Raw genomic sequence first — 21,519 nt, forward strand, 5'->3', positions numbered from 1 at the left:
TCTGGTCTAAAGTAGTGCACTATATAGGGAATAGGGTACCATTCTCTGGTCTAAAGTAGTGCACTATATAGGGAATAGGGTGCCATTCTCTGGTCTAAAGTAGTGCACTATATAGGGAATAGGGTGCCATTCTCTGGTCTAAAGTAGTGCACTATATAGGGAATAGGGTGCCATTCTCTGGTCTAAAGTAGTGCACTATATAGGGAATAGGGTACCATTCTCTGGTCTAAAGTAGTGCACTATATAGGGAACAGGGTGCCATTTGGGACGGAACCCCAGTCCTAATGTCAGAGTACTGTAGGGCCATGGTGATTCATATTCTAACTGTGTCTTCCCTTTTCAACCTTCTAAATAACACACCAAAACATTGATCTATTTTCCTTCATGGTTTTAGCTGTGAAAGGTCACTAATAGAAAACGGAAAGGTGTCATAAATGTATTTTTTTTCCGCACACATCCTTTCTGAATTTAAAAGTAATCATCTAGTTTTTCAAAAGTATCTGTAATCAGATCACAATATCTTTGCTTGTAACGTAACAGACTACAGTTACAGTTTTTTTGTATTCCCCAACCCATCACCCATCATGATGTCATCAACTCTTACCTGCAACGCTCCTGACGAAGTCCACGGCCAGGTCCACAGCGTTGCTATCGGTAACCTGATCTAGGATGCCCAGCTTCAGGGCCTCAGCAGCAGAGATATGGCGACCTGGGAAGGATACGACGGGTTACCACGGGTTACACAGGCAGCCCTGGGAAGGATACGACGGGTTACCACGGGTTACACAGGCAGCCCTGGGAAGGATACGACGGGTTACCACGGGTTACACAGGCAGCCCTGGGAAGGATACGACGGGTTACCACGGGTTACACAGGCAGCCCTGGGAAGGATACGACGGGTTACACAGGCAGCCCTGGGAAGGATACGACGGGTTACACAGGCAGCCCTGGGAAGGATACGACGGGTTACCACGGGTTACACAGGCAGCCCTGGGAAGGATACGACGGGTTACGACAGCCCAATTCTCATATTTTTGGTCCAATCACATTAGATATTTTCACATTACGGTACATATTTTTCGGATACACTATTCAGAAAGTATTCAGACCACTTGACTTTTTCCACATTTTGTTACGTTACAGCCTTAATCTAAAATGGATTTCAATTATTTTTTTCAACCTACACACAATACCCCATAATGACTAAGCAAAAAAATGTTTTTTAGATATTTTTGCTAATTTATTAAGAATTAAAAACTGAAACATAATATTTACATAAGTATTCAGACCCTTTACTCAGTACCTTGTTGAAGCACCTTTGGCAGCGATTACAGCCTTGAGTCTTCTTGGGTATGACGCTACAAGCTTGGCACACCTGTATTTGGGGAGTTTCTCCCATTCTTCTCTGCAGATCCTCTCAAGCTCTGTCAGGTTGGATGGGGAGCGTCGCTGCACAGCTATTTTCAGGTCTCTCCAGAGATGTTAGATCAGGTTCAAGTCCAGGCTCTGGCTGAGCCACTCAAGGACATTCAGAGACTTGCCCCGAAGCCACTGCTGTGTTGTCTTGGCTGTGTGCTTAGGGTAGTTGTCCTGCTGGAAGGTGAACCTTCACCCCAGTCTGAGGTCCTGAGCGCTCTGGAGAAGGTTTTCATCAAGGATCTCTCTGTACTTTGCTCCATTCATCTTTGCCTCGATCCTGACTAGTCTCCCAGTCCCTGCCACTGAAAAACATCCCCACCGCATGACGCTGTCACCACCATGCTTCACAGTAGGGATGGTGCCAGGTTTCCTCCAGATGTGATGCTTGGCATTCAGGCCAAAGAATTCAATCTTGGTTTCATCAGACCAGAGAATCTTGCTTCTCATGGTCTGAGAGTCCTTTAGGTGCCTTTTGGCAAACTCCAAGCGGGCTGTCATGTGCCTTTAACTGAGGAGTGGCTTCCGTCTGGCCACTCTAGCATAAAGGCCTGAATGGTGGAGTGCTGCAGAGATGGTTGTCCTTCTGGAAGGTTCTCCCATCTCCACAGAGGAACTCTGGAGCTCTGTCAGAGTGACTATCGGGTTCTTGGTCACCTCCCTGACCAAGGCCCTTCTCCTCCGATTACTCAGTTTGGCCTGGCGGCCAGCTCTAGGAAGAGTCTTGGTGGTTCCAAACTTCTTCCATTTAAGAATGATGGAGGCTACTGTGTTCTTGGGGACCTTCAATGCTGCATAAATGTTTTGGTACCCTTCCCCAGATCTGTGTCTCGACACAATCCTGTCTCGGAGCTCTACGGAGAATTCCTTCCACCGCATGGCTTGGTTTTTGCTCTGACATGCACTGTCAACTGTGGGACCTTATATAGACAGGTGTGTGCCTTTCCAAATCATGTCCAATCAATTGAATTTACCACAGGTGGACTCCAATCAAGTTGGAGAAACATATCAAGGATGATCAATGGAAACAGGATGCACCTGAGCTCAATTTCGAGTCTCATAGCAAAGGGTCTGAATACTTATGTAAATAAGGTATTTTTTATTTTTAATACATTTGCAAACATTTCTAAAAACCAGTTTTTGCTTTGGCATTATGGGGTATTGTGTGTAGATTGATGAGGGAAAAAATGTATTTAATCCATTTTAGAATAAGGCTGAAACATAACAAAATGTGGAAAAAGTCAAGGGGTCTGAATACTTTCGGAATGCACTGTATATACAAAAGTATGTTGACACTCCTTCACATTTGACAAACATTGGCAGTAGAATGGCCTTACTGAAGAGCTCAGTGACTTTCAATGTGGAAGCGTCATAGGATGCCACCTTTACAACAAGTCAGTTCATCAAATTTCTGCCCTGCTAGAGCTGCCCCGGTCAACTGTAAGTGATGTTATTGTGAAGTGGAAACGTCTAGGAGCAACAACGGCTCAGCCGCGAAGTGGTAGGCCACACAAGCTCATAGAACGGGACTGCCAAGTGCTAAAGCGCATAAAAATCATCTGTCCTCGGTTGCAACACTCACTACCAAGTTCCAAACTGCCTCTGGAAGCAATGTCAGCACAAGAACTGTTCGCCGGGAGTTTCATGAAATGGGTTTCCATGGCCGAGCAGCCGCACACAAGCCTAAGATCACCATGCGCAATGCCAAGCATCAGCTGGAGTGGTGTAAAGCTCGCCACCATTGAACTCTGGAGCAGTGGAAAAAAATTCTCTGGAGTGATGAATCACGCAGGCTTCACCATCTGACAGTCCGACGAACAAATCTGGCTTTGGAGAACGCTACCTGCCCCAATGCACTGCGCCAATGATTTTGGAATGAGATGTTTGATGAGCAGGTGTCCACATACTTTTGGTAATGTAGTGTACGAACAAATGATCAGAATTGGGTTGTAAACGCAGGGTCTTATTTTACAGCCCAGACCCTAATTCAGTCTTTTAAGGAATTAATCTGGCTTTAGGGTAAGTGTAAGAAAACTTCTAGTGACTACGTTTTCATTGCCAAGCAGGCCTAACAGCACGGACTAGAAAGGTGACTGCTCAATTGGTACAATGCTGACCCCTGCTGGAGATAAGGACAAAGTAAGTATCTGGCAGCACCCTTTTAAATAATAAATCCTGTAAGCATTTTATGTAAAACAATGCTAATTATATATTACGAATACAAACTGCACCCATTATGCATCTGTACATTGAATGTGCAAAGACATGAGATTAAAATACATTTCCTGTGTGAGTCTGCGGTGTTCTATCATCTTACCTGTAGTGATGAGGTCGAGGGCAGCTGTTAACCCTATGAGTCTGGGTCTTACCTGTAGTGATGAGGTCGAGGGCAGCTGTTAACCCTATGAGTCTGGGTCTTACCTGTAGTGATGAGGTCGAGGGCAGCTGTTAACCCTATGAGTCTGGGTCTTACCTGTAGTGATGAGGTCGAGGGCAGCTGTTAACCCTATGAGTCTGGGTCTTACCTGTAGTGATGAGGTCGAGGGCAGCTGTTAACCCTATGAGTCTGGGTCTTACCTGTAGTGATGAGGTCGAGGGCAGCTGTTAACCCTATGAGTCTGGGTCTTACCTGTAGTGATGAGGTCGAGGGCAGCTGTTAACCCTATGAGTCTGGGTCTTACCTGTAGTGATGAGGTCGAGGGCAGCTGTTAACCCTATGAGTCTGGGTCTTACCTGTAGTGATGAGGTCGAGGGCAGCTGTTAACCCTATGAGTCTGGGTCTTACCTGTAGTGATGAGGTCGAGGGCAGCTGTTAACCCTATGAGTCTGGGTCTTACCTGTAGTGATGAGGTCGAGGGCAGCTGTTAACCCTATGAGTCTGGGTAGACGTTGTGTCCCTCCTGCAGCTGGCAGCAGACCCAGGGTCACCTCTGGAAGTCCTAGAAGAGCCTGAAAACAGTCATCAGTCATCACATTTAATAATAAAACATAGGATTTAAAAACACCTTTAAAAAAAACCCAAGGACATTGTACGGCAAAGATAAAAATATATATATATATATATATATATATATAAAATCAAACAATATAATTAAAATAGAAATAAAACCTACATAAACTACATGGCCAAAGGTATGTGGACACCCCTTCAAATTAGTGGATTCGGCTATTTCAGCCGCAACCGTTGCTGACAGGTGTATAAAATCGAGCACACAGCCAAAGCTGTCATCGAGGCAAAGGGTGGCTACTTTGAAGAATCTCAAATATAAAATATGTTTTGATTTGTTTAACACTTTTTTGGTTACTACATGATTCCATATGTGTTATTTCATAATGTTGATGTCTTCACTATTATTCTACAGTGTAGAAAATAGTAAAAAATAAAGAAAAACCCTTGAATGAGTAGGTGTGTCAAAAACTTTGACTGGTACTGTATGATCAGTCAGTCAGACGTATGATCACTCTGTCAAGTCAGCCAGTCATTTGAACGTTGACCCCTGAGAGAGAGACTCATGTAACTAACCTTGGAGTGTGCAATGCGATAGTGGCAGCCCAGTGCTAACTCCAGTCCTCCTCCCAGTGCTACCCCCTCGATAGCTGCCACCACAGGCTTGTCCACAGCCTCTATAGCATGGATCATGGGCACAAGGGGGGGCCCCAACATCGGCCCCGCAAACTCCCTGATGTCCGCCCCTGGTAGAAACAGACAAACCTCTGATCGCATTGTACAGTTGTATACCTGAATGAATATGCTTCATAATAAAACATATTTGAAACTGAGAAATAGACAAATCTCTGTATCAGTGCTGCTGGGAGACAAAGTTTGCGTCTCAAATGGCACTCTATTTCCTCATATAGTGCACTACTTTTGACAAGAAGGGTAGTGCACTACTGTATATAGGGAATACGCAGACAAACAGACAAACAGATCCAGACCTCTAGTCTAGACAGACCTACGGTGCATCAAAAATGGCACCCTATTTCCTCATATAGTGCACTACTTTTGATACGGGCTCTGGTCAAAAGCAGTGCACTATATAGGGAATAAGCAGTGCACTATATAAGGAATAGGGTCCCATTTCAAACACTGCAGTATCCTGTACAATCTATAAGACCATTCTTACCTCCACAGAACCTCCCATTCTGTCCACAGATCACTACAGATGTCACCTTTGGGTCCTTCAGGGCCCTCTGCACCGTGTCTACTATGCCCTGTCGCACCGCTGCACTGGGGACACACAGAATCACATCAATATGGCAATATGCCGTTCCAAAACTCACACAGACAGACAGGTGCAGAATCATGTGAAGTTACAGTATATGTTACAAGACTACAGGAGTTCAATTTACATGATTAAGCATTTCATATTAGGCACACTTTAATAATAATATTATAATCTTAAAGCCTAAAGACAAGTATTTTTAACAAGGACATGACAGGTGCAAAAGATAAAACAACTTCCTTTGTAACACTTAAACCTACTAATCGACAGGAACATACACGTTTGTCCAACTTTCTACTGCGCGCAATATTATCCTGACCGTACCAAGTTATTTTTAACTCACCTGAGCGCATTGACAGGTGGATTCTGAAGAGTTATCAAAGCAACGGATCCCGGGAGCCGAGAGTATGTGGCCATTATTGTTCTGGAGAAAACTCACTCCAACTCCTCATATTCCGTGGTGCGTGCAGCTGATGTTGAACTTTAGTACTAGTGATATGGCATGTCGCCATCACCTTTACCACACATAGACTTCAGAAGTGAGTTTGTTGACTTGGTTGAGAAGGAAGTCTTTGGATAAGTTTTTATTTATTCAATAGGACACTGAGATTTTTCCCCAATTAGTGAAAACATAAATTACTTAAATAATAACTATTCACATAGTTTTAACCCTGTGTGTGTATTCCCTTTGCCATTTCCGATAAAATACATCTGGATGACTGCAATAGACTCACTGAAAGTGCTAAACGTGTTTAGAATGGTAATAACAATATGACCCCATGTTGTTCAACGATACAAACTTGAAACAAACGTTGCGTTGATAAAAAAAAACGGATGTTACGTCACAGCTGTCCGTCTAGGCTCCCCCTTTTCCTCTTTGGTCCAGCGCTTGTTATTGTCCCCCTTCTGTCTCACCCGATACTCGGTTCCTGTATTGTGAAATACGTGTAGACCAGCTAGCTTCTTCTTTAACTATGCGGTCAATTGTGGGTTTAATAGCTGTAATTGGCGCCGCTACTTTCTACCTGTACATTCTGTCTTCTTACCTTCCGACCGGACCGCGACAACTCCCACCCAAAGCGACGGAAAATAAAGAAACGTCAGATATCGACATTAACAAGGACTTCAGAGGCGAAGTCAAAGAACACAGGTAGTTATTATGTAGGCTACAGTGTGTGGCTCTGACTCGTGCTTGCTAGCGACTTCAAATGAGTCAATGATTTCTTTCCATGCATCTTATCATCATTATTTTGGTCCAGGTACATCATTTATATTCAGGGTCGTTCCATGTCATTTCAGCAAGCCATGACACCCACCATTTCAGATTGTTCTGAAGTCGTTTCTGTAGTTAGAAACAGATAAGATAAGCATTCCTGCAACATTATTTTGTTGAAATATAATTTGATCTGAGTAATTAAGCTAATTGATTGCACCCATCTTGGCCATTTGAATTGATAGGATTCATATGATCAATAAATATAGTACCTAACATCTGATTTGGACCAAACTTTATTCTAACAATGAGTATGACATGAGGAATCCAAATAAATGGTCAAAAGCCACCCACAGATCCCCACGCATTTTTACATTTTACATTTTAGTCATTTAGCAGACGCTCTTATCCAGAGCGACTTACAGTTAGTGAGTGCATATATTTTTTATACATTTTCCACGCAAATCAAAACCCAATCCCAACCCAACAACAAGTATAGAATATCCGTTTTCTATGTCTGACAAGTAGAATATGGAGCTGCGGCTTGTTTCTGCATTATATGTAATGTATTCTTAGTGAATTTGGTGATGTTTTTTTTCCCCCCTGTTCAAAGAAATTAGTAATTTAAGTTGTAGTCCCGTGTAGCTCAGTTGGTAGAGCATGGTGCTTGCAACGCCAGGGTTGTGGGTTCATTTCCCACAGGGGGCCAGTATGAAAATGTATGTACTCACTAACTGTAAGTCGCTCTGGATAAGAGCGTCTGCTAAATGACTAAAAATGTAAAAATGTTAGGTTTATGTCCCATCCTACATCCTGATATTATCAGGTTCTGACCACTAGATGGTGCTGTTCCTACTATTAGTTCATTAACCCCACCCCCCAATGCAAGTCAATGGTACCTATATTAGCATTTTCGTGCTTCATATCCCTATCATGTATAAGTAACATCATTTAGTTACACAATAAATTTTTAGATACCTTTAGGATGATTTGAACATGAAGCGGGAAAATACTAATATAGGTACCAAAGCATGGGTTGCTGTCATACCTTGTCAATAGACTGCTTACAGGGTCAGGATGTAGGATGGGACGTAACAACTTCAACGACTAATTTCTCTGAACAGCAGAAAGAAAAACATCACAAAATTCACTGGGAACATGAATCCTGTAAATTAAAATGGCCAATTTGGATGCAATCAATTAACTTCCTTTCTCAGAGATCAAATTATATTTAAACAAATGGGAATGCTAATCTTCTCTGTTTCTAACAACAGAAACGATTTCAGAACAATCTGAGATGGTGGGTGTCAATCTGAGATGGTGGGTGTCAGTCTTGGGCTTTTTGAGGTGGAACGACCCATCATCATGCATCGATGGGTACCATGACTCATATACTGTCCTTTCATGTTCAAGTTCAGCCTCCCACTGTCACTCATACTGTAATGTGATTATTGGAATGCCTGTAAAGTTGAGAATGTTGAGAGTGCAACCTCATCCCCAAGCCCACCACTGCCTCCGCCCTCCAAGCCCCCATTGCCCTCATCAACCCCAGATCAGACAGGCCCTTGTCCCCCACCGCCCTCATCAACCCCAGATCAGACAGGCCCTTGTCCCCCACCGCCCTCATCAACCCCAGATCAGACAGGCCCTTGTCCCCCACCGCCCTCATCAACCCCAGATCAGACAGGCCCTTGTCCCCCACCGCCCTCATCAACCCCAGATCAGACAGGCCCTTGTCCCCGACCGCCCTCATCAACCCCAGATCAGACAGGCCCTTGTCCCCCACTGCCCTCATCAACCCCAGATCAGACAGGCCCTTGTCCCCCACCGCCCTCATCAACCCCAGATCAGACAGGCCCTTGTCCCCCACCGCCCTCATCAACCCCAGATCAGACAGGCCCTTGTCCCCCACTGCCCTCATCAACCCCAGATCAGACAGGCCCATGTCCCCCACCGCCCTCATCAACCCCAGATCAGACAGGCCCTTGTCCCCCACTGCCCTCATCAACCCCAGATCAGACAGGCCCTTGTCCCCCATCGCCCTCATCAACCCCAGATCAGACCGGCCCTTGTCCCCCACCGCCCTTATCAACCCCAGATCAGACAGGCCCATGTCCCCCACCGCCCTCATCAACCCCAGATCAGACAGGCCCTTGTCCCCCACCGCCCTCATCAACCCCAGATCAGACAGGTCCTTGTCCCCCACCGCCCTCATCAACCCCAGATCAGACAGGCCCTTGTCCCCGACCACCCTCATCAACCCCAGATCAGACAGGCCCTTGTCCCCCACTGCCCTCATCAACCCCAGATCAGACAGGCCCTTGCCGCCAGCCACCCGCCCTCATCAACCCCAGATCAGACAGGCCCTTGCCGCCAGCCACCCGCCCTCATCAACCCCAGATCAGACAGGCCCATGTCCCCGACCGCCCTCATCAACCCCAGATCAGACAGGCCCTTGCCGCCAGCCACCCGCCCTCATCAACCCCAGATCAGACAGGCCCTTGCCGCCAGCCACCCGCCCTCATCAACCCCAGATCAGACAGGCCCATGTCCCCGACCGCCCTCATCAACCCCAGATCAGACAGGCCCTTGCCGCCAGCCACCCGCCCTCATCAACCCCAGATCAGACAGGCCCTTGTCCCCCACCGCCCTCATCAACCCCAGATCAGACAGGCCCTTGTCCCCCACCGCCCTCATCAACCCCAGATCAGACAGGCCCTTGTCCCCCACTGCCCTCATCAACCCCAGATCAGACAGGCCCTTGTCCCCGACCGCCCTCATCAACCCCAGATCAGACAGGCCCATGTCCCCCACCGCCCTCATCAACCCCAGATCAGACAGGCCCTTGCCGCCAGCCACCCGCCCTCATCAACCCCAGATCAGACAGGCCCTTGCCGCCAGCCACCCGCCCTCATCAACCCCAGATCAGACAGGCCCTTGCCGCCAGCCACCCGCCCTCATCAACCCCAGATCAGACAGGCCCTTGCCGCCAGCCACCCGCCCTCATCAACCCCAGATCAGACAGGCCCTTGTCCCCGACCGCCCTCATCAACCCCAGATCAGACAGGCCCTTGTCCCCCACCGCCCTCATCAACCCCAGATCAGACAGGCCCTTGTCCCCCACCGCCCTCATCAACCCCATATCAGACAGGCCCTTGTCCCCGACCGCCCTCATCAACCCCAGATCAGACAGGCCCTTGTCCCCGACCGCCCTCATCAACCCCAGATCAGACAGGCCCATGTCCCCCACCGCCCTCATCAACCCCAGATCAGACAGGCCCTTGTCCCCCACCCGCCCTCATCAACCCCAGATCAGACAGGCCCTTGCCGCCAGCCACCCGCCCTCATCAACCCCAGATCAGACAGGCCCTTGTCCCCGACCGCCCTCATCAACCCCAGATCAGACAGGCCCTTGCCGCCAGCCACCCGCCCTCATCAACCCCAGATCAGACAGGCCCTTGTCCCCCACCGCCCTCATCAACCCCAGATCAGACAGGCCCTTGCCGCCAGCCACCCGCCCTCATCAACCCCAGATCAGACAGGCCCTTGTCCCCCACCGCCCTCATCAACCCCAGATCAGACAGGCCCTTGTCCCCCACCGCCCTCATCAACCCCAGATCAGACAGGCCCATGTCCCCGACCGCCCTCATCAACCCCAGATCAGACAGGCCCTTGTCCCCCACCACCCTCATCAACCCCAGATCAGACAGGCCCTTGCCGCCAGCCACCCGCCCTCATCAACCCCAGATCAGACAGGCCCTTGTCCCCCACTGCCCTCATCAACCCCAGATCAGACAGGCCCTTGTCCCCCACCGCCCTCATCAACCCCAGATCAGACAGGCCCTTGTCCCCCACCGCCCTCATCAACCCCAGATCAGACAGGCCCTTGTCCCCGACCGCCCTCATCAACCCCAGATCAGACAGGCCCATGTCCCCGACCGCCCTCATCAACCCCAGATCAGACAGGCCCTTGTCCCCCACCACCCTCATCAACCCCAGATCAGACAGGCCCTTGTCCCCCACCGCCCTCATCAACCCCAGATCAGACAGGCCCTTGTCCCCCACCGCCCTCATCAACCCCAGATCAGACAGGCCCTTGTCCCCCACCGCCCTCATCAACCCCAGATCAGACAGGCCCTTGCCGCCAGCCACCCGCCCTCATCAACCCCAGATCAGACAGGCCCTTGCCGTCAGCCACCCGCCCTCATCAACCCCAGATCAGACAGGCCCTTGCCGCCAGCCACCCGCCCTCATCAACCCCAGATCAGACAGGCCCATGTCCCCGACCGCCCTCATCAACCCCAGATCAGACAGGCCCTTGCCGCCAGCCACCCGCCCTCATCAACCCCAGATCAGACAGGCCCTTGTCCCCCACCACCCTCATCAACCCCAGATCAGACAGGCCCTTGTCCCCCACCGCCCTCATCAACCCCAGATCAGACAGGCCCTTGTCCCCCACCGCCCTCATCAACCCCAGATCAGACAGGCCCTTGTCCCCCACCGCCCTCATCAACCCCAGATCAGACAGGCCCTTGCCGCCAGCCACCCGCCCTCATCAACCCCAGATCAGACAGGCCTTGCCGCCAGCCACCCGCCCTCATCAACCCCAGATCAGACAGGCCCTTGCCGCCAGCCACCCGCCCTCATCAACCCCAGATCAGACAGGCCCATGTCCCCGACCGCCCTCATCAACCCCAGATCAGACAGGCCCTTGCCGCCAGCCACCCGCCCTCATCAACCCCAGATCAGACAGGCCCTTGCCGCCAGCCACCCGCCCTCATCAACCCCAGATCAGACAGGCCCTTGTCCCCGACCGCCCTCATCAACCCCAGATCAGACAGGCCCTTGTCCCCCACCGCCCTCATCAACCCCAGATCAGACAGGCCCATGTCCCCGACCGCCCTCATCAACCCCAGATCAGACAGGCTCTTGTCCCCCACCACCCTCATCAACCCCAGATCAGACAGGCCCTTGCCGCCAGCCACCCGCCCTCATCAACCCCAGATCAGACAGGCCCTTGTCCCCCACTGCCCTCATCAACCCCAGATCAGACAGGCCCTTGTCCCCCACCGCCCTCATCAACCCCAGATCAGACAGGCCCTTGTCCCCCACCGCCCTCATCAACCCCAGATCAGACAGGCCCTTGTCCCCGACCGCCCTCATCAACCCCAGATCAGACAGGCCCTTGTCCCCCACCACCCTCATCAACCCCAGATCAGACAGGCCCTTGTCCCCCACCGCCCTCATCAACCCCAGATCAGACAGGCCCTTGTCCCCCACCGCCCTCATCAACCCCAGATCAGACAGGCCCTTGTCCCCCACTGCCCTCATCAACCCCAGATCAGACAGGCCCTTGTCCCCGACCGCCCTCATCAACCCCAGATCAGACAGGCCCATGTCCCCCACCGCCCTCATCAACCCCAGATCAGACAGGCCCTTGCCGCCAGCCACCCGCCCTCATCAACCCCAGATCAGACAGGCCCTTGCCGCCAGCCACCCGCCCTCATCAACCCCAGATCAGACATGCCCTTGCCGCCAGCCACCCGCCCTCATCAACCCCAGATCAGACAGGCCCTTGCCGCCAGCCACCCGCCCTCATCAACCCCAGATCAGACAGGCCCTTGTCCCCGACCGCCCTCATCAACCCCAGATCAGACAGGCCCTTGTCCCCCATCGCCCTCATCAACCCCAGATCAGACAGGCCCTTGTCCCCGACCGCCCTCATCAACCCCAGATCAGACAGGCCCATGTCCCCGACCGCCCTCATCAACCCCAGATCAGACAGGCCCTTGTCCCCCACCACCCTCATCAACCCCAGATCAGACAGGCCCTTGCCGCCAGCCACCCGCCCTCATCAACCCCAGATCAGACAGGCCCTTGTCCCCCACTGCCCTCATCAACCCCAGATCAGACAGGCCCTTGTCCCCCACCGCCCTCATCAACCCCAGATCAGACAGGCCCTTGTCCCCCACCGCCCTCATCAACCCCAGATCAGACAGGCCCTTGTCCCCGACCGCCCTCATCAACCCCAGATCAGACAGGCCCTTGTCCCCGACCGCCCTCATCAACCCCAGATCAGACAGGCCCATGTCCCCCACCGCCCTCATCAACCCCAGATCAGACAGGCCCTTGTCCCCCACCCGCCCTCATCAACCCCAGATCAGACAGGCCCTTGCCGCCAGCCACCCGCCCTCATCAACCCCAGATCAGACAGGCCCTTGTCCCCGACCGCCCTCATCAACCCCAGATCAGACAGGCCCTTGCCGCCAGCCACCCGCCCTCATCAACCCCAGATCAGACAGGCCCTTGCCGCCAGCCACCCGCCCTCATCAACCCCAGATCAGACAGGCCCATGTCCCCGACCGCCCTCATCAACCCCAGATCAGACAGGCCCTTGCCGCCAGCCACCCGCCCTCATCAACCCCAGATCAGACAGGCCCTTGCCGCCAGCCACCCGCCCTCATCAACCCCAGATCAGACAGGCCCTTGTCCCCGACCGCCCTCATCAACCCCAGATCAGACAGGCCCTTGTCCCCCACCGCCCTCATCAACCCCAGATCAGACAGGCCCATGTCCCCGACCGCCCTCATCAACCCCAGATCAGACAGGCCCTTGTCCCCCACCACCCTCATCAACCCCAGATCAGACAGGCCCTTGCCGCCAGCCACCCGCCCTCATCAACCCCAGATCAGACAGGCCCTTGTCCCCCACTGCCCTCATCAACCCCAGATCAGACAGGCCCTTGTCCCCCACCGCCCTCATCAACCCCAGATCAGACAGGCCCTTGTCCCCCACCGCCCTCATCAACCCCAGATCAGACAGGCCCTTGTCCCCGACCGCCCTCATCAACCCCAGATCAGACAGGCCCTTGTCCCCCACCACCCTCATCAACCCCAGATCAGACAGGCCCTTGTCCCCCACCGCCCTCATCAACCCCAGATCAGACAGGCCCTTGTCCCCCACCGCCCTCATCAACCCCAGATCAGACAGGCCCTTGTCCCCCACTGCCCTCATCAACCCCAGATCAGACAGGCCCTTGTCCCCGACCGCCCTCATCAACCCCAGATCAGACAGGCCCATGTCCCCCACCGCCCTCATCAACCCCAGATCAGACAGGCCCTTGCCGCCAGCCACCCGCCCTCATCAACCCCAGATCAGACAGGCCCTTGCCGCCAGCCACCCGCCCTCATCAACCCCAGATCAGACATGCCCTTGCCGCCAGCCACCCGCCCTCATCAACCCCAGATCAGACAGGCCCTTGCCGCCAGCCACCCGCCCTCATCAACCCCAGATCAGACAGGCCCTTGTCCCCGACCGCCCTCATCAACCCCAGATCAGACAGGCCCTTGTCCCCCATCGCCCTCATCAACCCCAGATCAGACAGGCCCTTGTCCCCGACCGCCCTCATCAACCCCAGATCAGACAGGCCCATGTCCCCGACCGCCCTCATCAACCCCAGATCAGACAGGCCCTTGTCCCCCACCACCCTCATCAACCCCAGATCAGACAGGCCCTTGCCGCCAGCCACCCGCCCTCATCAACCCCAGATCAGACAGGCCCTTGTCCCCCACTGCCCTCATCAACCCCAGATCAGACAGGCCCTTGTCCCCCACCGCCCTCATCAACCCCAGATCAGACAGGCCCTTGTCCCCCACCGCCCTCATCAACCCCAGATCAGACAGGCCCTTGTCCCCGACCGCCCTCATCAACCCCAGATCAGACAGGCCCTTGTCCCCGACCGCCCTCATCAACCCCAGATCAGACAGGCCCATGTCCCCCACCGCCCTCATCAACCCCAGATCAGACAGGCCCTTGTCCCCCACCCGCCCTCATCAACCCCAGATCAGACAGGCCCTTGCCGCCAGCCACCCGCCCTCATCAACCCCAGATCAGACAGGCCCTTGTCCCCGACCGCCCTCATCAACCCCAGATCAGACAGGCCCTTGCCGCCAGCCACCCGCCCTCATCAACCCCAGATCAGACAGGCCCTTGTCCCCCACCGCCCTCATCAACCCCAGATCAGACAGGCCCTTGTCCCCCACCGCCCTCATCAACCCCAGATCAGACAGGCCCTTGTCCCCCACTGCCCTCATCAACCCCAGATCAGACAGGCCCTTGTCCCACACCGCCCTCATCAACCCCAGATCAGACAGGCCCTTGTCCCCCACCGCCCTCATCAACCCCAGATCAGACAGGCCCTTGTCCCCGACCGCCCTCATCAACCCCAGATCAGACAGGCCCATGTCCCCGACCGCCCTCATCAACCCCAGATCAGACAGGCCCTTGTCCCCCATCGCCCTCATCAACCCCAGATCAGACAGGCCCTTGTCCCCCACCGCCCTCATCAACCCCAGATCAGACAGGCCCTTGCCGCCAGCCACCCGCCCTCATCAACCCCAGATCAGACAGGCCCTTGCCGCCAGCCACCCGCCCTCATCAACCCCAGATCAGACAGGCCCTTGCCGCCAGCCACCCGCCCTCATCAACCCCAGATCAGACAGGCCCTTGTCCCCCACTGCCCTCATCAACCCCAGATCAGACAGGCCCTTGTCCCACACCGCCCTCATCAACCCCAGATCAGACAGGCCCTTGTCCCCCACCGCCCTCATCAACCCCAGATCAGACAGGCCCTTGTCCCCGACCGCCCTCATCAACCCCAGATCAGACAGGCCCATGTCCCCGACCGCCCTCATCAACCCCAGATCAGACAGGCCCTTGTCCCCCATCGCCCTCATCAACCCCAGATCAGACAGGCCCTTGTCCCCCACCGCCCTCATCAACCCCAGATCAGACAGGCCCTTGCCGCCAGCCACCCGCCCTCATCAACCCCAGATCAGACAGGCCCTTGCCGCCAGCCACCCGCCCTCATCAACCCCAGATCAGACAGGCCCTTGCCGCCAGCCACCCGCCCTCATCAACCCCAGATCAGACAGGCCCTTGCCGCCAGCCACCCGCCCTCATCAACCCCAGATCAGACAGGCCCTTGCCGCCAGCCACCCGCCCCAGCCCTCATGATACCATCTGTGTTGTGATCCCTCCTTTCAGGCTGAAGTTCCCCTCAGACCTGGTAGAGCTAAGAGAATTGTCAGAGCTGCTACAGTTCTACAAGACAGAACACACTGGATACGTCCTGCTTCTCTTCTGTAGCGCATATCTCTACAAGCAGTCCTTCGCCATCCCTGGCTCCTCCTTCCTGGTACACACTCACTCATTCACTCACTCACTCATTCACTCACTCAGAAGCAGAAATTGTAGACAAACATCTCAATATACAGTACCAGTGAAAAGTTTGGACACATTAACTACTCATTAAGGGTTTTACTTTATTTGTAAAATTTTCTACATTGTAGAATAATAGTGAAGACCTCAAAACTATGAAATATCACATATGGAATCATGTAGTAACCAAAAAAGTGTTAAACAAATAATCCAAATATATTTCAGATTCTTCAAATAGCCACCCTTTGCATTGATGACAGCTTTGCACACTCTTGGCATTCTCTCAACCAGCTTCACCTGGAATGCTTTTCCAACAGTCTTGAAGGAGTTCCCACATATGTTGAGCACTTGTTAGCTGCTTTTCCTTCTAAATAAATCACAGACAGTGTCACCAGCAAAGCACCCCCACCACACCATAACACCTCCTCCTCCATGCTTTACGGTGGGAACTACACATGCGGAGATCATCCATTCACCCACACCGCGTCTCACAAAGACATGGCGGTTTGAACCAAAAATCTCAGATTTGGACTCCAGACCAAAGGACACATTTCCACCAGTCTAATGTCCATTGCTCGTGTTTCTTGGCCCAAGCAGGTCTCTTCTTCTTATTGGTGTCCTTTAGTAGTGGTTTCTTTGCAGCAATTCGACCATGAAGGCCTGATTCACACAGTCTCCTCTGAACAGTTGATGTTGAGATGTGTCTGTTACTTGAACTCTGTGAAGCATTTATTTGGGCTGCAATTACTGAGGCTGGTAACTAATGAACTTATCCTCTGCAGCAGAGGTAACTCTGGGTCTTCCATTCCTGTGGCGGTCCTCATGAGAGCCAGTTTCATCATAGCGCTTGATGGTTTTTGCGACTGCAATTTAAGAAACTTTCAAAGTTCTTGAAATGTTCCATGTTGACTGACCTTCATGTCTTAAGTATTGATGGACTGTTGTTTCAATTTGCTTATTTGAGCTGTTCTTGCCATAATATGGACTTGGTCTTTTACCAAATAGGGCTATCCTCTGTATACCACCCCTACCTTGTCAGAACACAACTGATTGGCTCAAATGCATTAAGAAGGAAAGAAATTCCACAAATTAAGTTTTAAGAAGGCACACCATACACAAAAATGTATGCACGCATGACTGTAAGTCGCTTTGGATAAAAGCGTCTGCTAAATGGCATATTATATTATATTATTATTACACCTGTTAATTGAAATGCATTCCAGGTGACTACCTCATGAAGCTGGTTGAGAGAATGCCAAGAGTGTGCAAAGCTGTCATCAAGGCAAAGGGTGGCTACTTTGAAGAATCTCAAATCGTTTAACACTTTTTTGGTTACTACATGATTCCATATGCGTTATTTCATAGTTTTGATGTCTTCACTATTATTCTACAATGTAGAAAATTGTTTTTTAAAAATAAATAAAAAACCTGGAATGAGTAGGTGTGTCCAAACTTTTGACTGGTAGTGTACATTATAAAACATGTTTGTAATCATATAATCAGCTCTGATTGCTGTTGATTCCTCTCTGTCCTCTAAAGAACATCCTAGCGGGTGCCCTGTTCGGCCCATGGCAGGGCTTGGTGCTAGCCTGTGTTCTGACCACTGTGGGCTCCACCATGTGTTACCTCCTCTCCCAGGCCTTCGGGAAACGCTACATCACAAAACTCTTCCCTGGCCAGGTCTCCATGCTGCAGAGGAAGGTACGTAGTCTGCACAACCCCCACGTTTAACAGGTGAACTCCCGTCATCCCAACTTATTACAAGTATATGTAGCCGATGTGAAATGGTTAGCTAGTTAGCGTAGCCGATGTGAAATGGTTAGCTAGTTAGCGTAGCCGATGTGAAATGGTTAGCTAGTTAGCGTAGCCGATGTGAAATGGTTAGCTAGTTAGCGTTGCCGATGTGAAATGGTTAGCTAGTTAGCGTAGCCGATGTGAAATGGTTAGCTAGTTAGCGTAGCCGATGTGAAATGGTTAGCTAGTTAGCGTAGCCGATGTGAAATGGTTAGCTAGTGTTGATGATCACAAGTTTACTGGAGAACGGAGACCAAGTAGAGACTTTCGGACAAGGTGGATAATTGTATAATATAAGGCAGTTTATTCAGAGGTAAAGATATCTGTAAATCGCGTGCACGGACCCGTTCGTCAACCTCGTAGGGAGATATCTGAGAGAGCGAGCCCCTAAACATTGTGTGCTGACATTTTATACAATAAAATAAAGTAGGTTGATTCTAGTAGTTCTGATCTTCTGATTGGTCCTGATGAGTTGGTCGAGGTCACCTCCATTGCATTGGCTCTGAGTCGGGTTCTCTGTCTTCAGATGTTCAGCCTAAGAGAAGGGGGTTTTTGTGTGTGTGTGTGCTTAACAATGATGATGTGTGTGTGTGTGTGTGTGCGTGTGTGTATGTGTGTGTGTGTGTGTGTGTGTGTGTGTTTAACAATGATGATGTGTGTGTGTGTGTGTGTGCGTGTGTGTATGTGTGTGTGTGTGTATGTGTGTGTATGTTTAACAATGATGATGTGTGTGTGTGTGTGTGTGTGTGTATGTGTGTGTGTGTGTGGGGGTGTGTGTGTGTATGTCCTCAGAGCAAGAAGTCGTGAGTTGGGAGAACTGAGAGACCTATGGCGTGGGTGTTGTCCATAGCCACCTGCTGATAAGGCCGACAAGATAGAAGTCTTTGTGCATTGTATTAAATCCCAAGGCCCCAACACAAGATGGGTTATGCACAAGATTTTAGTCAGACCAAGCTATAACATTATATATTTACTACGACACTAGTTAGCGTAGCCGATGTGAAATGGTTAGCTAGTTAGCGTTGTGGTGGCAGTGTTCAATCTGTGACTTCACCTGCTCTGAGACCTAGAAGTAGCTCGCTCAGCGAGGGTCGTGGCTTTGGTAGAGTGATCTGTAGGATGCCAACACTGACATTTGGCTATATGACCACTGGGTGGTAGAGACAGATATTAACCAGCTCTCTTTTCCTGCCCTGGTTCCCAGGTGGAGGAGAACCAGTCCTGTCTGTTCTTCTTCCTCCTCTTCCTCAGGTTCTTCCCCATGACTCCTAACTGGTTCCTCAACATGTCCGCCCCCATCGTCAACATCCCTGTCACGTTCTTCTTCTTCTCAGTCTTCATCGGTAAGCAGGAGCAGAAACTGATTCAGTCTTTTCCTTCATTGGTCCTTTATAGTCCTTGTCTTATTAATATTCAGAGACAATCTCTCTATGATCCGTGTCTTTAGAAATTAGGATTTTATTTAAAAGATCATAACAAATTTAGCAATGATTGATGTTATGTTTCTGTCCTCTGTGTGTCTCATGTCTTTCTGTCCTCTGTGTGTCTCATGTCTTTCTGGCTTCTGTGTGTCTCATGTCTTTCTGTCCTCTGTGTGTCTCATGTCTTTCTGTCCTCTGTGTGTCTCATGTCTTTCTGTCCTCTGTGTGTCTCATGTGTTTCTGTCCTCTGTGTGTCTCATTATGTTTCTGTCCTCTGTGTGTCTCATTATGTTTCTGTCCTCTGTGTGTCTCATTATGTTTCTGTCCTCTGTGTGTCTCATTATGTTTCTGTCCTCTGTGTGTCTCATTATGTTTCTGTCCTCTGTGTGTCTCATTATGTTTCTGTCCTCTGTGTGTCTCATTATGTTTCTGTCCTCTGTGTGTCTCATTATGTTTCTGTCCTCTGTGTGTCTCATTATGTTTCTGTCCTCTGTGTGTCTCATGTCTTTCTGTCTCTCTGTGTGTCTCATGTCTTTCTGGCTTCTAATCCCTCCAGGCCTGATCCCATACAACTTCATCTGTGTCCAGGCGGGCTCCATGCTGTCTGAGGTGTCCTCTCTGGATGACCTGTTCTCCTGGGGCAAAGTGCTACAGCTGCTGGGTATAGCTTGCATGGCCCTGCTCCCCGGCACCCTCATCAGACACCACAGCCAGACATACCTCAAACTGGATAATGGAGTCAACAAGAAGACTCTGTGAGCGAGCAAGGGTTTCCCAGTCCTGTGGAAATAACAACAAATAGAGGATGAAGTTGTAGGATATAGGAGTGCCTTGGTATTTTTGGATAGTCTGTATCCTATAAGTTCAGCTTCCGTTTTTTTGTTAAGGCTCAGTGAGCATCCTGGGTCAGCCTGGGTCAGCCTGGGTCAGCCTGTCCATATTCCTGTCAGTGGGCTGGATGCAGGAGGAAACATTGATTCAGTGTGAGAGAGATGGGAACTGAGGTTTCCCACAGTAGATGACCTCACATCAGAAGGGAGATGAGTACGTCTGTGAGTACGTCTCCATGTTAGAGAATGTATGGACCGAGTCTGTGTCTGTGTAAAGGTATTTTAAGCCATTTTGTGTTTTTATGGGTGAAGGGAGTAGACATATTAATTAAAATAATTGTGTTGTTCTTGTTTGATGAAGATACTGTAATTGAGAGACATGTATTTTTGGATAGACTACATTCTGTTGTTGTTGTTGTTGTTGTTGTTGGTACACACGTGCCTTTAGAAGTGCCCTGTGTCTCTGTTTTAAACAGCTAGCTACCTCAAAGCGGAAAAGGATGTCCTGTGAAGACCGTTGTAGAGAGGGAAGGGTTAGAGGTATGTAGGTTTTGTCGTGTGTGTTATTACAAAGGGAATTGAATTGAGTAACTTTTTTTTTTTCAACATATTTTTCTGAATTGTTCCACCTGTATCTTTTTACTGCTGCCTATCACTAAGGGCTGGTTTCAATCGCTGAAGGTCAGCGTTATAGCGTGATTGAAATTTAAAGGCAATGTTCCCGTTTTAGCAGGCTACATTCGCGGTAAACGCTGCATATGTCGGCTCAGTTGGAAATTACCTTTAAATTTAGACCGCGCAATCTGTAACGCTTCAGTGATACAGATTGAATAGAGTCCTAAGTCACAATGAAATCCAGTCACCTTTGGTTGAATGTTTGTGTAAATATAAGGGTTTCCTTTTCTAATTGTCAACAAGTTATCAATTGTGAGGAATGTGTATTTTTTTAAATCTATTGTCACTTTCAAAATGTAAATGTTGTTTGCTGTCTGGACATCTTATTTGTCAATAAAAATAACATGTAAACAACTGGAGGGGGTAGATCAGCTTTAATATCAAATCAAATAGTATTTGCCACATACAACAGGTGTAGATACAGTGAAATGCTTACTTACAAGCCATTAACCAACAATGCAGTTTTAAGAAAAATAAATGTTAAGTAAACAATAGATCATTAAAAAATAAAAGCAGTAAAATAACAGTAATGAGGCTATATACAGCTATATACAGGGGGGTACCGGTACAGAGTCAATATACAGGCTATATACAGGGGGTACCGGTACAGAGTCAATATACAGGCTATATACAGGGGGTACCGGTACAGAGTCAATATACAGGCTATATACAGCTATATACAGGGGGGTACCGGTACAGAGTCAATATACAGGCTATATACAGGGGGT

General features: G+C 50.4%; 2 protein-coding genes across 2 annotated transcripts; one reads left to right on the plus strand and one right to left on the minus strand.

Annotated features, from left to right (window-relative positions):
* Window positions 1-604: 604 nt before the first annotated feature.
* Window positions 605-6,146, minus strand: LOC311128772 (peroxisomal bifunctional enzyme-like; the record flags this gene model as incomplete). The annotated part of the gene is made up of 5 exons (XM_084161016.1): window positions 5,983-6,146; window positions 5,541-5,644; window positions 4,940-5,109; window positions 4,254-4,365; window positions 605-709 (listed from the first exon to the last, which is right to left on the minus strand). Coding segments are annotated over exons 1-5 (565 nt in total), but the record flags the coding sequence as incomplete, so codon positions are not given.
* A 186-nt stretch (window positions 6,147-6,332) lies between these two features.
* On the plus strand, window positions 6,333-21,139 carry LOC311129524 (transmembrane protein 41A-A-like). Its single transcript, XM_084161818.1, has 5 exons — window positions 6,333-6,789; window positions 15,898-16,048; window positions 17,611-17,772; window positions 19,070-19,208; window positions 19,843-21,139. The coding sequence occupies exons 1-5, from the start codon at window positions 6,614-6,616 to the stop codon at window positions 20,043-20,045; spliced, it is 831 nt and encodes a 276-aa protein (XP_084017944.1). The 5' UTR covers window positions 6,333-6,613; the 3' UTR covers window positions 20,046-21,139.
* Window positions 21,140-21,519: the final 380 nt, after the last annotated feature.

Source organism: Coregonus lavaretus (assembly GCF_964263955.1).
Source record: "Coregonus lavaretus genome assembly, chromosome: 5".
Classification (NCBI taxonomy): Eukaryota; Metazoa; Chordata; class Actinopteri; order Salmoniformes; family Salmonidae; genus Coregonus; species Coregonus lavaretus.